This window comes from Melanotaenia boesemani, chromosome 10 (genome assembly GCF_017639745.1).
Source record: "Melanotaenia boesemani isolate fMelBoe1 chromosome 10, fMelBoe1.pri, whole genome shotgun sequence".
Lineage (NCBI taxonomy): Eukaryota > Metazoa > Chordata > Actinopteri > Atheriniformes > Melanotaeniidae > Melanotaenia > Melanotaenia boesemani.
The window spans coordinates 10,889,567-10,904,724 of record NC_055691.1 but is presented as its reverse complement, the minus strand read 5'-3'; the positions used below and the strand labels follow the sequence as shown (position 1 = coordinate 10,904,724).

The 15,158-nt window shown below is 39.4% G+C and overlaps 1 protein-coding gene across 1 annotated transcript in view; it reads right to left on the bottom strand.

The window, feature by feature from the left end:
• Positions 1-15,158, bottom strand: part of LOC121647514 (NACHT, LRR and PYD domains-containing protein 12) — a gene marked incomplete at its 5' end in the record, with an annotated part of 36,899 nt that overhangs the window by 20,695 nt on the left and 1,046 nt on the right. The window contains 5 exons of the mRNA XM_041997030.1: positions 409-556; positions 8,879-9,052; positions 13,040-13,204; positions 14,535-14,699; positions 14,932-15,096. Of these exons, the coding sequence (XP_041852964.1) occupies positions 409-556; positions 8,879-9,052; positions 13,040-13,204; positions 14,535-14,699; positions 14,932-15,096 (817 nt within the window). The remainder of the gene's footprint in view (positions 1-408; positions 557-8,878; positions 9,053-13,039; positions 13,205-14,534; positions 14,700-14,931; positions 15,097-15,158) is intronic.

The following is a 15,158-nucleotide window of genomic DNA, read 5'->3' as shown; positions in this document are numbered from 1 at the left end:
ACAGCTGGATGCAGAGTTAGCTTGTTTTTGCTGTGTGTCAGTAATAACTGATCAGCTCTGCTTCTGTCTGGACTTTGCTTTGCTCGGCTCTGACTAAACACAGCTAAACTCTGTAGGAGGCTTTAACCTGTAGAGATGTGTCCAAACTAAAGAATCTTTGTCCAACAGACAGTTATCACTGTTGTTCCTGCAGGTGTTCTCCTTGGAGACTCCCTCCACAATATCTGCTGTTTCAGCTGTGAGCAAAGGAAAAAGGCTCCTACATGTGTGATTGCTCATATTACATCATATCCAGCATGAAGCAAAGAGACAGAGCTGAATGAACGACAGAGAAAATGTCTGCAGATCTTCCTCCTCTATCAGACATTGTGTGGCTGCAGCAGCTTCTTCATACCTGAGTCTGTGTGGATCCTTCAGTGCAGCCATCAGCAGCTTCACTCCTGACTCTCCTGGATGGTTGTAGCTCAGGTCCAGCTCTCTCAGATGGGAGGGGTTGGAGGTCAGAGCTGAGGCCAGAGAAGCACAGCCTTCCTCTGTGATCAGACATCCTGACAGGCTGCAGAAAACAACACACATGAAGAAACTCTGAGAGAACTGCTGTGAAACTAGAGCTGAATGTCATCAGATGCTCAGAGAAACTGGACCTGTCTGACATTACTGGCTTTGTGTCTTCATGTTCTCCAAGTTTATGGCTTCATGACTCAGTTTGTGACAAATGTCCCATTTTCAGGTTCCAGCAGAGACACTACAGGAACATCTCCTCAATTATTTGGAGCTGGTTTCCTTTTGCAACCTCAGATTTGGAGCAACAAAGGCACGTTGCAAAATCTGTTTAAAGGCTGTTGCTACCAAAGGCGGGAGCACAACGAATTTACTTCAACACCTGAAACAGAGGCACTCCATGGAGTGGGAGAAATCCTGCAGTCTACGACATCCTCAAAGCAACAACAGCCTACAAAACCCCACCAAGAGACAATCGATGGTAGGGGAGTTATTTTCACACTGTGTCCCCTATGATTAGACAGAGGCCTGATGGAAAGCGATCACGGATGTGGTCGCGTTGTATATTGCCAAAGACATGATGCCTATTTATACGGTGGAAAAACGCGGCTTTATTAACCTGCTAAAAACATTAGACCCCAGGTATGTGCTACCTAGCGGGAAATACTTTGCAGAAGTTGCGTTGCCTCACCTGTACAACTGGACACATGAAAGGATCGCAAGAGAGCTGAATGGTGTGCGTTTTTATTCTGCCACAACAGACCTGTGGTCTAGACGAACAATGGAGCCATATATGAGTTTATTTTGTCGATGATAACTGGGCTCTAAGAAGTTTCTGCCTGCAAACAGCCTACTTTCCCGATGATCACAAAAGTGAGGAAATTGCTGAGGGGTTAAAAGATGCTCTGAGCTCCTGGAACGTTACTGAAGAACAACTCATCTGTATGACAACAGACAGCAGCACCAACATTATCAAAGCTCTGAAAGTCATCTGGTGGCCAAATCTGCAGTACTTTGGACATAAACTACACAAATGCCATAAGTAAGAGTCTAATCTGTATGTAGTATACTTATTTTGTATGTGATGGACGTTTCATATGTAACCTTTCAAATTATTTCGTATGTGCGTTTATGCCAATTTTCCCACAAAGAACATTGACATGAACAGTTAATCCGTGAAGCAATTCTTGTATTTTACTCTAATACACCTAATACATATTTATGCAAGATATACATGTGTGACTTATAATGGTAAATGTGCCATGTGAGTGTGTGTGTGCCTGAGTGTGTGCGCGTGGCTATGTCAGTAAAATGTTGTAATTTGAAGAAAATGTTTTGACATATTGATCTTTATGTTTAACATAATTTGTTATAACAGTAAAACTGATGCATCTGTGTTGTCATTATTATACACAGAATGGTGTGAAGGAGCCACGGACTGAACGTGCCATTGGGTGTGTAAAAAGGCGGTTGCTGCATTTTCCTATAGTTGGAAAAAAGAAGAGAGATAAGTGAAGTACAGGCTGAGCTTTGTCTTGTAGCAGATTCGGCCTCAGAAAATAAAGAGTGGAACTTTTGTTTAATCCTGACTGAATTAAACATCTTTGAGGATTTTTCTACTTACAAACAGTCTCTCTCACTCCCAAAGTGGTGGTCTGACTCAAATTTATTACTTGGTTTTCAGCTCCACATGTCAAGAAGGTCAACCCTCCAAACCTGGACTCAGGAGTACTTTGTTTAAGTTATATCAAAGATCTAGGAAATTTCTTAACTTTAATCTTCTGCAACACAAATCTGCTTTTTTAATTAACGAGCTAAAAATGTGTATGGATCCCAGATGCAACTCCTCATTCAAAACGTCCGCTTTGAAGCTGTTCCTCTCTAAACTTGTGTTTTTCTTCAACTGATAAGGCCTTCCTGCAGCTTTCAGCTCTAATGAAACAGGACATCTGGAAACAGCCAAGAAATGTTTATCTTACATACCAACGGGGTAATAAAAGCATGTAAAATGTTTCTCTGTGTCCCAGCACAAGACAAAGAATTTGTATGAAGAGTAAAAGATTACACTTTATTATTTTAAAATGTTCATTTAAAGAGATACATATATATATATATATATATATATATATATATATATATGTTAGTGCTCAGCACGTTAACGTGTTAATCACGCGTTAACGCAATGCTTAATTAACGCCGTTAATTTTTTTAATCGCACTTTAATTTTTTTTTTTTTTATTTGTTTTTTTGCTGGCCGCTGGCTTTGATAACAGAAACATGGCGTCCATGTCTCCCTTCCCTGCTGCAGCGGTGTGTCTGATGTAATCAGGAGAGAGCGGGTTTATTAAAATGAGACATTTTCTGTCTGGAACTTAAGAAAGAAGAAATTTATTTTTAATAAATACGGTTTTAATTTATGCAAGACAGCAAAGGTAAGACGTGCTTTCTGACTTTTACAAACGTGAAGCATAAATCGGGTCTTCTTCTACCTCTGGTTTAGCGAATCTTGGTCGTAGCAAGATAAAACTTCCAGCTGTGGAATCTGTGACATGTGAGTTTTCAGTAGAGGAGTCGTTTGTTCATGTTCATGCTATCGGGTGCACACGGGGAGACATCATTTGTGTTTACATACTTTTCGGACTTTGTGCAGCTGCTCTTTAAATTATTTGTTGTCTTAACTGTGTTTGTTGGTGATAGAAATGACTTTGCTGAGCTGTTGAAATTCTGGACTTTCTGCAGATACCACACATGTTTACATTTACATCTACAGAACTGACGCTACACCCTGAAACGAGATGTTAACCCCTTAACTCCCAGTAGCGGAGGCTGCAGGTGCATTCAAAAAAATAAAGTTTAGAGAATTTATAGGCCAGAAATCTGGATAATGAAGCAGTGAAGGTGCATGGATGGAAGTTATTGTGCATATTGTGAATATTTCTCTCTCCTCACCATCTAGAAGCTGTGAGATTCTCATCCTGCTTTCTGTCTGTTCACCTGATGCTGATATTCATCACATATTGTTCCTTCTGTGTTTAGAAGGAAGCAGCTTCACAGCTTTAAATTCATCCTGCTGACTTTTTACCTTTTAGTTAGTAAATCCTGAACATTTCATCCTTCTTTCTCATAAATATGTGATTTTATAAATATATATGAAGAAATATTTTAACTGTTGCTGTTTAGAGAAAACTGCTGCTAAATCTGTTTATGTGTTTAGTTCAGGGGTCTGCAGCCTTTCCAATCCAAAGACCCATTTTTCCGTCAGCCAGCTAAATAAAACTCCTTTAGAGACGCAAATGTTATGAGACTTTTCCAAAAGGCAACTTAATATTTATTTTTAATGAAGAGCCACCATAGAATATTTGTTATTTTTGAAGAACCACATTTTTATTTCAATTTTTAAGGTTTTAAAATAAAGGAAAAATATAAAATCTTTATAAAAAGAGGATAGACAGACTTTCTTCTAAGGGCTGTAGATATTTGTGGAAAATGATGTAAAGTAAAAGAAAAAAAGTCCCTGGTTTCCAACCTAATGACAAGAAAGATAGATTTTAAAAAAGTATTTTAGTCACGTATTTAGAGGCATTGTGGAAGGTTCAGAAAGCCACTTGCAGCTCCAGAGTCGCAGGTTGGAGACCCCTGATGTCATGTTTGTAAACAAAAATTGACTGCATTTTCTTTACATAGCTGTAAACCTTCTTTTAAAGGAAAGAGACATTTTGCGCCCAAAGATGCGATTAATTGCGATTAATCGCAGCATGTCATGCAATTATTCACGATTAAAAATTTTAATCGTTGCCCAGCACTTATATATATATATATATATATATTTGTTTTATCTTGATACCATGCAAATGCATACAATCATTTTTGTACAAGTTTAATCAACAAGCTTGATTAATTTGTGATCTGAAACTTTATCAACATGTGTTTGTTTGAGATATAACCTTCTTACTATTTTATTGTCTTTTCAATGATTCTCTAATGATTTTAATGATGTTTCATTTAAGGCTTTAATAACTTGGACATGCAGATATATTCACAAAATGTTTCATTTGATACTCTTTACAAAATGATCAGAGCAGCCCTGTTATCTGACCCAAAACCAGCCCACAAGTCAAGATAATGGCCCCACATGCTTTTGTGGGGCGTGTCATCAAACTAACACTTTTGGAACTCAGAAGAAAGAGTTTTAGTCGGTTTGTCTTCAACCTCCCCTGGAGTTGTACATCCTCATCAGACATGACTCTTTTCCAGAGTCACTTAGATTTCTCTCAGAGGTCCTAGAAACATGGATTTCCAAGGACACTTAGTCTGAACACAAGAGAGAGAGAGAGAGAGAGAGAGAGAGAGAGAGAGAGAGATGATGCCGGAAAATTAAGTTTGCCATGATGTGAAGAACATCACTAGAGATGCTAAGTTTGTGCCTGCATTCAAGATGCAAGATTGATTTAGTTTTTCTGGACTGATTAACTCCGTTTAGTTTGTTCTTTTTCAGCTGATACTTCTCTTTTCTTTAGTTATGTTTGCATCTTTTGGACTTTTAATATTGATCCTAGACTTGGATTATTTTATTTGGATAACTGGTTAACGCAGGCAGACCGAAGCTTCAGAACCAGTTCTACAGAGTTTTTTTTTTTTTTTTTGGACTGATCCAAAGCTGGACTTTTTATCTTCACTGACACCACCAGCCGAGCCGCAGAGTTCAGCAGAGCTGCCTGATCCAAACCTTCAGACCACCATGTGACGCATCTTCTGGCCTTCTTGGGAGTCGTTTGGGATCCAAACATCCTGTGCCAACTTCTTCATTTGCCCGGGAGAGTCACCACAATGATTGTAAGTCGGCTCGATCCAAACAGAACTGGACGAGTCCTGCTTGGATCAATTCTCTGCTTGTCTGTGTAAAGGGTCAAATAGATAAGGGGATAAAAATGGACACCCCTATTCTAATTTCATTAAGTTTTCTTTTATTTGTTATGCATTATATTACTGCAATCTCAGTTACTGCAGCGCTATTCTACATCCAGCCACTAGGGGGCGCCTATTGCGCTGGTGGTGAAGAGTAGATTAGGTCACAGAGGAAGAATAAACCTTCCGGTATGAAAGTAACACCAGCTCAACGTGTGTATCTCCTCTATTCTTCACCACAGGTCGGTTAATGTTTATTTAAACAAGTGTATATGGCAGACTTTACTAGTTAAAATGGTTGTTTTTGAGTAGTTTGTACCTGTTGCAGACGAAGCGGTTTGATAAGACATGTATAAGGAAACAACAATTAAGATCGTCTGCTAGCTAATGCTAATGCTAGCGGATTTGAACAATGTGGAGTAGTGTGTGTGTGATTAGCTATCCCATAACAACTGAGAAACTAGTGGACTCACTTTTAAACTTAATTCACTTAGCACCTTATGAAAGTTGTTCATGCAGTATGATATTTGCTGATGTCAAAGTTAAGCGTCTTCTTGGTTGATACCAAACCAGAAATGTTATATTGTAGGTGATTGAGTGAGTATATGGTTGCATGAGAAAAACAGAGAAAGGAACCATTAAAGGGAAAGTGCATTTTCTTGTTTGCTGTTAGTTAAATGTGTAAATTTTTTATATACTATTATATACACTCAAAGCAGGCAGTAAAATGGTTTTCAGTGCTTGTGTTTAAAATCTTGAATAAGAGTAATTATCTTAAAGCTAAAGAAAATGTGTTGATTGTTTTAAATAGACAGTTAAAAACAACAATTAAGAACAAGTTAAAATAAGTGGCAAAATTCATTTGTAAATGCTATTGTGTTCAAGTAAACTTGCTGGAAATATGTTCAGTTGATGGAATGTTAGAAAAGTAAGATTGTCCTAAATAGCCAGGTTATAAATGGGACTGAAAATGATGGTCATCTGTCAAATTGTTAATACCTGATTTCTGTGAAGAATAAACCTTCCGGTATGAAAGTAACGCCAGCTCAACGTGTGTATCTCCTCTATTCTTCACCACAGCTAGACACGTTAAGACAACAAAACCTTTGTTGCCTTCTGACGGTAATGCCAGAGGGGCAACATCTGCTCAAGGAATGGTTGGTTGTCTGACAGTGACCTTAGCAGTTCTACATCTTAGTTAAACTTCCAGCTTTAAACAGATGAGATTCAGTTTTCCCTCTTTTTCTTTTAGGATTCAGAGATCCTGTTTCAGTCCTAAACCTGAGTTTAATTAACACAGCAGGTTAATTAACTTTTGTTCCTTACATACATTTCATTCATTCTGACACATTACATTGAAAAATGTAAAACTGATCGATTGATAACTGACTGATTTGACAAGCTTGAATTAATTTATTAAACTGATTAATCTAGTACTCCAATGGTGTCTGCACAGCCGTTAGATTAGTATAAAGCTATCTCTGCGGTGGTACCCGAGGTATATTCAATATTTTGACTAATAATTCGTAATTTTATGAAATTATTAAAAGTAATAATTTTATTAAACATCTTTAATGTTTAATGACTCTAAATCGCTACAGTCTCATCAACTAATGTAAGAGTACCTGATTAGATGGGGTTTAAGCCAAAAAACTATACAGATTTCTGGAACAGGAAAAGGCTGCAGCTCGTGTTCTGGGTTCAGACAAGAAAAGCCGGCATCTTGTGCCCACTTGGCAAGACATAGACGTTTTAGAGTCTGTAAGTAAGGCTGTTAGACCACTCCAAGACTTTACTGATGCCCTGTCTGGTGAGGCTTACGTCAGTGTTACCTATATTAAACCGGTGCTCCATTTGATCAAAACTAGTCTCCTACAGCCAGAGGAGGAAGACAGTGAGCTCACTAAAACAATAAAAAACATACAGCGGTACCTCAATGATAAATACAGCGACCTTGTGAAGGATGAACTCTTGGACATGGTTTCACTGATGGACTCCAGGTTCTGGACAACATACATTGATCCAGACAGGGTGGAACACATAAAAAAAAGCTCTCACTGAACTGATGTCTCTGCCTGCTGAAACAAGTTTACACCGACAGCTTCTGGTCCAGCTGTGCAGAGAAGAACAGGCTCCACCCAATAAGAACATGACTTTGCCTGCCTTCTTCATAAAAAGTGTGCCAGTGCCATCTCCTCAACAATCAGAGGCTGTGAAAATCGAGACAGAGTTGGAAACCTACCTGTTGACACCTGAGACAGACCCAGACACCGATCCACTTCAATGGTGGAAGCACCACAAACCGAAATTTCCAAGGCTCATTAAACTGGCCAAGAAATATCTCTCTGTCCCTGCAACAAGTGTTGTAACATTGTTACATGCTGCAGGGCATGCCTGAAGCCAGATGCAGTAGACAGGCTTGTCTTCCTTCCCAAAAATGTGTAGTTTAAAAAAACAAAGACAGCAAGAATGTTCTAATGAATGTATGTTTGAAATATGACTTTAATTTTGTTAACATGTTCAGTGATTTCTTAAAATAGTGTTTTGTATACAAGAGGTACGTTTTCTTAAAACACATGTTAAGTGTAATGAAATTTCGATTTGCATTATTTCATTCCCAAAATGGGAAATTGTTTATTTGTTTATTGTCAAAATACTCTAAAAGAGTGACTATTTTCTTCCAGGAGGAGGCACTTTTATTTATTAATGTATTCATTTTTTTTTTGGATTAAAGTTACACAAGTGAAGTGAGGCCTGTTCTTAGATGTATGCTCAAACCTTAAAAACTAGCTCATTGTGGAATACCACGAAGTACAAACATGTTGTGTGTTATATGTTCATTGTTTACAGTGGCAGCGCCTCCATCTCATTTTACAAGCTTGTTTCACAGCTCGTATAGTTGCACTTTAAATCCAGGTCAACTCCCAGAAGGGTTGATTACAATACAAGCATTTTTGAAAAAGAATGTTTTTTTCTTTAACGGAAGGGGAGAAAAAAGAAGCAATTACAATCAGAAATTGGATTTGGTTTAAAAGATTTAGGAGTTTTTTTTTTTTAGGCCATGTCGCCCAGCCCTACAGAAAATGAAACATGAATTTCACTGGAACTTTGATTCCACGCATGTGATGTACGAGACTTGATCAGCAACTTTGGGAAAAACAGACCAAATAGTCTGGACCTTCTCCAGACCCCATCCCCCCAATATCTGTCCAGTGTTTTATTAATTCTTTTTGTCTTTAGGGGAATCTACAAGTTTGTGTTTTGTAAAACAGTAAATATAAAACAGAATTAGAAAACTTTATACATTCTTTCACCTTCAGGGTGCAGGACAGGTTACAGGTTCAGGTCAGTTTCTGTGGTGTAAGACGGTGTAAGTCATACAGACTGACAGTCATACAAACACCTTCTACATGTGTTTCCTGTTGTTCATTAATAAAAATTCATTTAAACACTCAGTGTGATGAATCCTGACCTGAGAGTTTCCAGTTTGCAGTTTGGACTCTTCAGTCCAGCAGACAGCTGCTTCACTCCTGAGTCCTGCAGGTCGTTGTTACTCAGGTCCAGTTCTGTCAGACTGGAGGACTGGGAGCTGAGAACTGAGGACAGAGCTTCACAGCTTCTCTCTGAGAGACCACACATATACAGCCTGAAGAGACAGTTAGAGAAAAATACAAAAATAAAAATATATGTGATCAAACTAAATCAATCCTCATATTGGATGTAGACTGAAAGATCATCTGTGGAGGAAAATCAGCTTTATAACCTCGTTATCACGTCCATGTGGTGGATTTTAATGCTCACATAGATCATGAGTGAAACAAAGATTCAACGTGGTGGCTGAGAACTTTCAGCTTGGAAATGTAGTTTATCAGAGACAGTCTGAACATGTGAATAAGACAGGTGAGGATTTCAGGTGAGGAGGAGCTGGAGAGTGTCTCTGAGGAGGGGTGTGTAGGATTCCCTCCTGATCCGTTAACTCTTTGACCCGACTTCAGGGAAGTGGAAGAAAACCAATGAATGGATCCATTTATATAAGTTCTTTTCTTTAGTGGTTTAGTATTTGTTCATTTCCATCAGTGAAGTTCCTGAATAAGTTTTTTAGCTAAAAATGAAAATATCTTCTTCTACTGTTTTCATCATGATGCTTTTTATTTCATAGGCATTGCTGTTGTGTAAAACTCCAAGACTTTCCACGTTTGGAAGATCAGCAATAGTGGCATGTACCAGGGATGGGTAGAAAGATGAGCACAGTCAGCTGATTGATAATTTTATAAGAATTGTCTGATCCTGAACACCTTGTAGACCTCCTGGTCCACATAGACCACCATCTAGACTGGTCCAGGAATACCAATGTTCTGTACGAGAAAGGAAAGAGCTGTTTGTATTTACTCAGGAGGTTAAGGTCCTTCAATGTCTGCAGAAGATGCTCCACATGTTCTATCAATCTGTGATGGCGAGCACATTCTTTTATGTTGATGTCTGCTGGGGAGGCAGCATTAAAGAGAAGGACAAGAGGAGGCTGGAGAAACTGCTGGAAAAGGCTTCTTCAGTGATGGAACTAAGGCTGGACTCACTGAGCACTGTGGTGGAGAAATGTATGTTTGGAACTACTTGTATTAGATGTATTTGTGGACAGGTCATTCTGGGAAATGAGACCTCGTGTCTCAATGAGTTAAATGTGTATAAATAAAGGGAAAAAATAAATCAATGGAGAAGATGGAAGCAGTGCTGGACAACAAAGACCACCCTCTCCACGACATCTTAGCTGGTCTAAAGAGCAGCTGCAGTGAACGTCTCATTACTCTGAGCTACATAACAGAGGTTTAGAGGCTCCTTTGTCCCATCTGCCATCAGACGCTTTAATCTGAGGACACATTCACACCGCCACTATTTGGTCCACTTTAAACGAACCCTGGCCCACTTCCATGGATAGTAAGGTTCATCTGAAGTAAACACTCATTCACATTCTGCTGCAGAGCAAAGAAGAGAACTCTGGTCCGCTGAAAACCAGGCGTGAACTCTTGTGTAGTTCGTTTGCAGTGTGAAAGCAGATGGACTATCCAGTCAACCAAAGACAGGAAGTGTATTCCTGCTTTTTTTCTTGCTCAGTGGTCGTTTTGGAGAATTTCAGCCCTAGCGAGTAGTTGCTTGAACTGCATGATGTTCTCCAGGCAGGTTGCTGGCTAAAGCACTGTTCCCAACTCCTCAGTAAGAAAAGTAGCTATTGGCTGTCCTGAAAGTTGCTAGAAGTCGCTAGACGACGTCATCGCCTAATTTGCATAATTGTCCATTTGCATGTAATGTAATGGCCATTGTAGGAGAAAGAAATGACATCGTGGAGAGACAAAAGTACAGTCAAAAACACCCTACATGTGTTTAGAACTACAAATAGTTTTTTCTGTTGATTCTTGGTTTGTTTCTTTGTTTTTGTCATTGAAATTGGCCATCACTTTTAAAAATAAGCTTTGATAACGTTTGTCAAGATCCACATTGCATAAATCAATTTTGTCCTTTATTGTTAAATGTTAGAATATCAAATTTAACCAAAGGAATGTTAAGTTGCGTGGAATTGCTAGCTCTGTGTCTAACCCTCCTCCATTATCCGGGCTTGGGGCCGGTAAAGTAATACAAAAGAGACACTTTAGCAGAGTTACTAAGTTTTTTTTTTTTTTTTTTTTTTTTTTTAGCTTTTTTTCTTTACTTATCTTACTTTTAGTTTAGTTTCTAACCTTATGCTCCAATTAGAAGTCTACAACGAGTCACAGTAAAACATGATCATTTTTTCATTCTTAACTATTTTTGGGATAGACAGTTTTCAGACCCCCCTGCTGTGCTGGCTCACAGAAAGAGTAGGTTATCTTCATTTTGGTCAAGGCTTTCTATGCCAGGTTCTGAGGGAGGTCTTGAATGAGTAAGCAGCTCAGTGTGTTTTTTGTTTCATTCCTCTTACTGAGATGGATGGCATGCCATTGCTGGACAATCTTGTCTATCTCTACAGGAGAGTAGCCAATGAGATTGGCTATTTTTTCTATTTGTCCCAGGCTATTATTGTGCTTTAGAGTTTCTTCTACATTGAAAACTGACATGTACTGCAATGCTTTGATGTTGTCCGGCAGTCTCACCCTCAACTCGTTAGTGAGGGAGCGGTTACACACCGCTTTTGAACATTGTTCTCCTCAGGTGCAAGGTGGAGCTCAGCTGCCTTTGACTCAAAAAGGTAACCAAGGTACGGCTTGGGACTGACGTATCCATCAATTAGCTCTTTGAGCACATCAGTATTTGCCATTGGATTCAGCACCCTGCTACTCACAGACTTTATCAGGTTAACCAAGCTGTCAAGAAGTTAAAGAGGATCTACCTGCTCACCCTCAAAGGCCTTCATGGCCAACTGTACCTCACCAAGCACTGACTTCCAAAAAGTAAGATACAAGATGTTTTGAGGATCATTGTAAATGGAGTATAAAACTTTAGCCATGTAACAGTGTTCACTGGACTTATTCACTACAATTATTTATTTTAGTGTGACAGCGAAAAAAACATTTACATTTACATCCTGCTCTGTAAGCCAGGGAGGGATCAGCGGCGCCTTTGGCAATGCACAATTCATTTTCAGTGTGTAATCGGAGCGGTGTGGGTCTCCTTTTTGCTGCTCTGACTGCAGCCTCTGCCCGAGCTGCTGTGAGACTGAACAACTGTGTGAGTGCTTTGGGACGGGGAGGGGCTCCTGCAGCACACGCTGCTCGTTCACGACAGTAACTGCAGAACAATATGTGCCTTCAAAGAGTCTCTAAAACACCAGAAAGTCTCCAATAACTACAGTAAAAGTTGCTAGATTTGTCGCTAGTCGCTTTCGACAAAAAAAGTCGCCAAGAGGGTTTGAAAAGTCGCCAGATTTAGCGAGAAAGTCGCCAAGTTGGCAACACTGTGCTAAAGTGAAGGGCAGTGTGAAAGCAAACTGAACCAAAGGAAGGTGTGAAATGTTTCAATGGAAACTGAGCCCCCTGGAATATTCAGGTGTGAATGCTCCCTTAGTGTTTAGCATGAGTCCTTTTTCGTCCCTTTTATTTTATCTGAGGACGTCTGATGTCTGATGACAATCTCATCCCACTTTGCTCGGTATGAAAACAAGCTCACCTGAGAGTTTCCAGCTGACTGTGTGGACTCTGCAGACTTGACAGCAGCTTCACTCCTGAATCCTGCAGGTTGCTGCTACTCAGCTGCAGCTTTTTCAGCCTGAAGGACTGGGAGCTGAGAAATGAGGACACAGCTGCAACGTTTCCCTCTGAGAGGCCACAGACACTCAGTCTGAAGAGAAGATATTGAAGAAAATGAAGAATGTTTGTTTTCAGATTTAGTCACATGTACAATTTAACTTAAAGTCAGACAGAATCAAAAAATTCATTCACATTTCCTCAGTGAACCCAAAATATCATCTCTTCTTCTGTTGGACAGTTAATAAACTGAGTGATATGTCGGTGAATTTTGTGCAAAACATGATTTACTTCAGTAATTCAGCTGAAAAGGTGAAACTGATATATAGATTCATTATATGCAAAGTGAGACATTTCAAGCATTTATTTGTTATCATTTTGATCATTATGGCTTACAGGTTAGAGCAGCAGAGAAATCTGACCTGAGAGTTTCCAGTTTACAGTGTGGACTCTTCAGTCCATCAGACAGCTGCTTCACTCCTGAGTCAGAGATACTCAGGTCCAGTTCTGTCAGCCTGGAGGACTGGGAGCTGAGAAATGAGGACACAGCTGCAACGTTTCTCTGTGAGAGGCCACAGACACTCAGTCTGAAGAGAAGATATTGAAGAAAATGAAGATGGTTTGTTTTCAGATTTAGTCACATGTACAATTTAACTTAAAGTCAGAGAATCATTGAAAAATTATTCACATTTCCTCAGTGAAACCAAAATATCATCTTTTCTTCTGTTGGACAGTTAATAAACTGAGTGAAGTACAGAATGGTTTAGTTCTCTGTTTCATGTTTATTCTTATTTGATCTTTGGAATCCACATTAGACATCTTTAAAAGTCACCTGTCAGTCATAAAAATCTTGCTTTCACAAATGTGCTTCTTTTATTTATGATATAAAGTATGAGACAGCAGGGGTCTGGTAAAAGTAGAAAAAGACCTCCAATCATCTTTTCATAAACTCTTTTCCTGGACCTCATTGTAAAATGTCCCAGGTTTAAGAAAAGGTAATGGGAGACATTCAGCAGGTCTAAGGGAAAGATGACGGTCTCTGATGAGAACTGGACCACACTGAGACCTGGCTATGATGCTGGTCTGCAGTTCTGAGCCGACACAAGATCAATACATATTCTCCACAAAGAGCTTCAGATACTTCATCTAAAACCATCTGATCACAGGGTTCCAGTTAAATTATACATCATATTAGTATGTTCACATATCAAACATGACTCCATCATCAAGATTGTTGGTTAAAGGAAAGAAAAAGTCAGAAGACTGAAACATGTTGCTGTCACAGATCCTCTTACTCCACTGTCCTCCCATTTATCCACACCAATCACAGTCAGTACAACTGGATAAACCTGAACAAAACTCAGTACTGGACTGGAACTGATCTGCACACATATCTTCCGAACCAAATGAAATGAGCCAAAAGTATCTGAGCAGCAGTGATCAGAATGAAGTGATGGAGATCTGGGGATGTTTCATTTCATTTATTTAAATATATTTCTGAAAATGTTTGAGATTATTGCATCACAGAGACGGTAGGAAAATGAGCTCCTGTTTACACCACAATGCTGAGACAGTACAATAGAAACGTTTTGTTGCCTTCTGGCCTCTGGTTTCCACGGTAACAGAGTTCGAGGTGATTCTGTTGTTGTGTTTTCGGGTCTTATGAGGATGTGGTGCACACCTGGGTGGGTCGTTGCCAAGTTTCACTGCCCACTAGAAGCCTGGCATGAACACTACATGGTTTCTACCCAATATGTGTTTTTCCTGAACGGAGATAGTTTTCATTCCGCTGCTGTAGAAATCCTTTTCTTTTTTAAATATGCAAAGAAAATAGTTTTGTGTTTTGTGTGGAACTGTTATCATGCAAACAGGCATAAAAAGTAGAAAAAATATGTGAGAGCAGCAGAGAAATCTGACCTGAGAGTTTCTAGTTTACAGTGTCGACTCTTCAGTCCATCAGACAGCTGCTCCACTCCTGAGTCGGAGATACTCAGGTCCAGTTCTGTCAGCCTGAAGGACTGGGAGCTGAGAAATGAGGACACAGCTGCAACGTTTCCCTCTGAGAGGCCACAGACACTCAGTCTGAAGAGAAGATATTGAAGAAAATGAAGAATGTTTGTTTTCATATTTAGTCACATGTACAATTTAACTTAAAGTCAGAGAGAATCATTGAAAAATTTATTCACATTTCCTCAGTGAAACCAAAATATCATCTTTTCTTCTGTTGGACAGCTAATAAACTGAGTAATGTACAGAATGGTTTAGTTCTCTGTTTCATGTTCTTAAACCTGTGAGATCAGCAGACAAAACTGACCTGAGAGTTTCCAGTTTACAGTGTGGACTCTTCAGTCCATCAGACAACTGCTTCACTCCTGAGTCGGAGATACTCAGGTCCAGTTCTGTCAGCCTGGAGGACTGGGAGCTGAGAGCTGAGGACAGAGCTGAACATCCTTCATCTGAGAGGGAACAGCTGCTCAGTCTGAAGAGGAAATAATGAGACAAGTAGTTCTCTGTCACATTCTGTCCTATAAAACAGCAGCA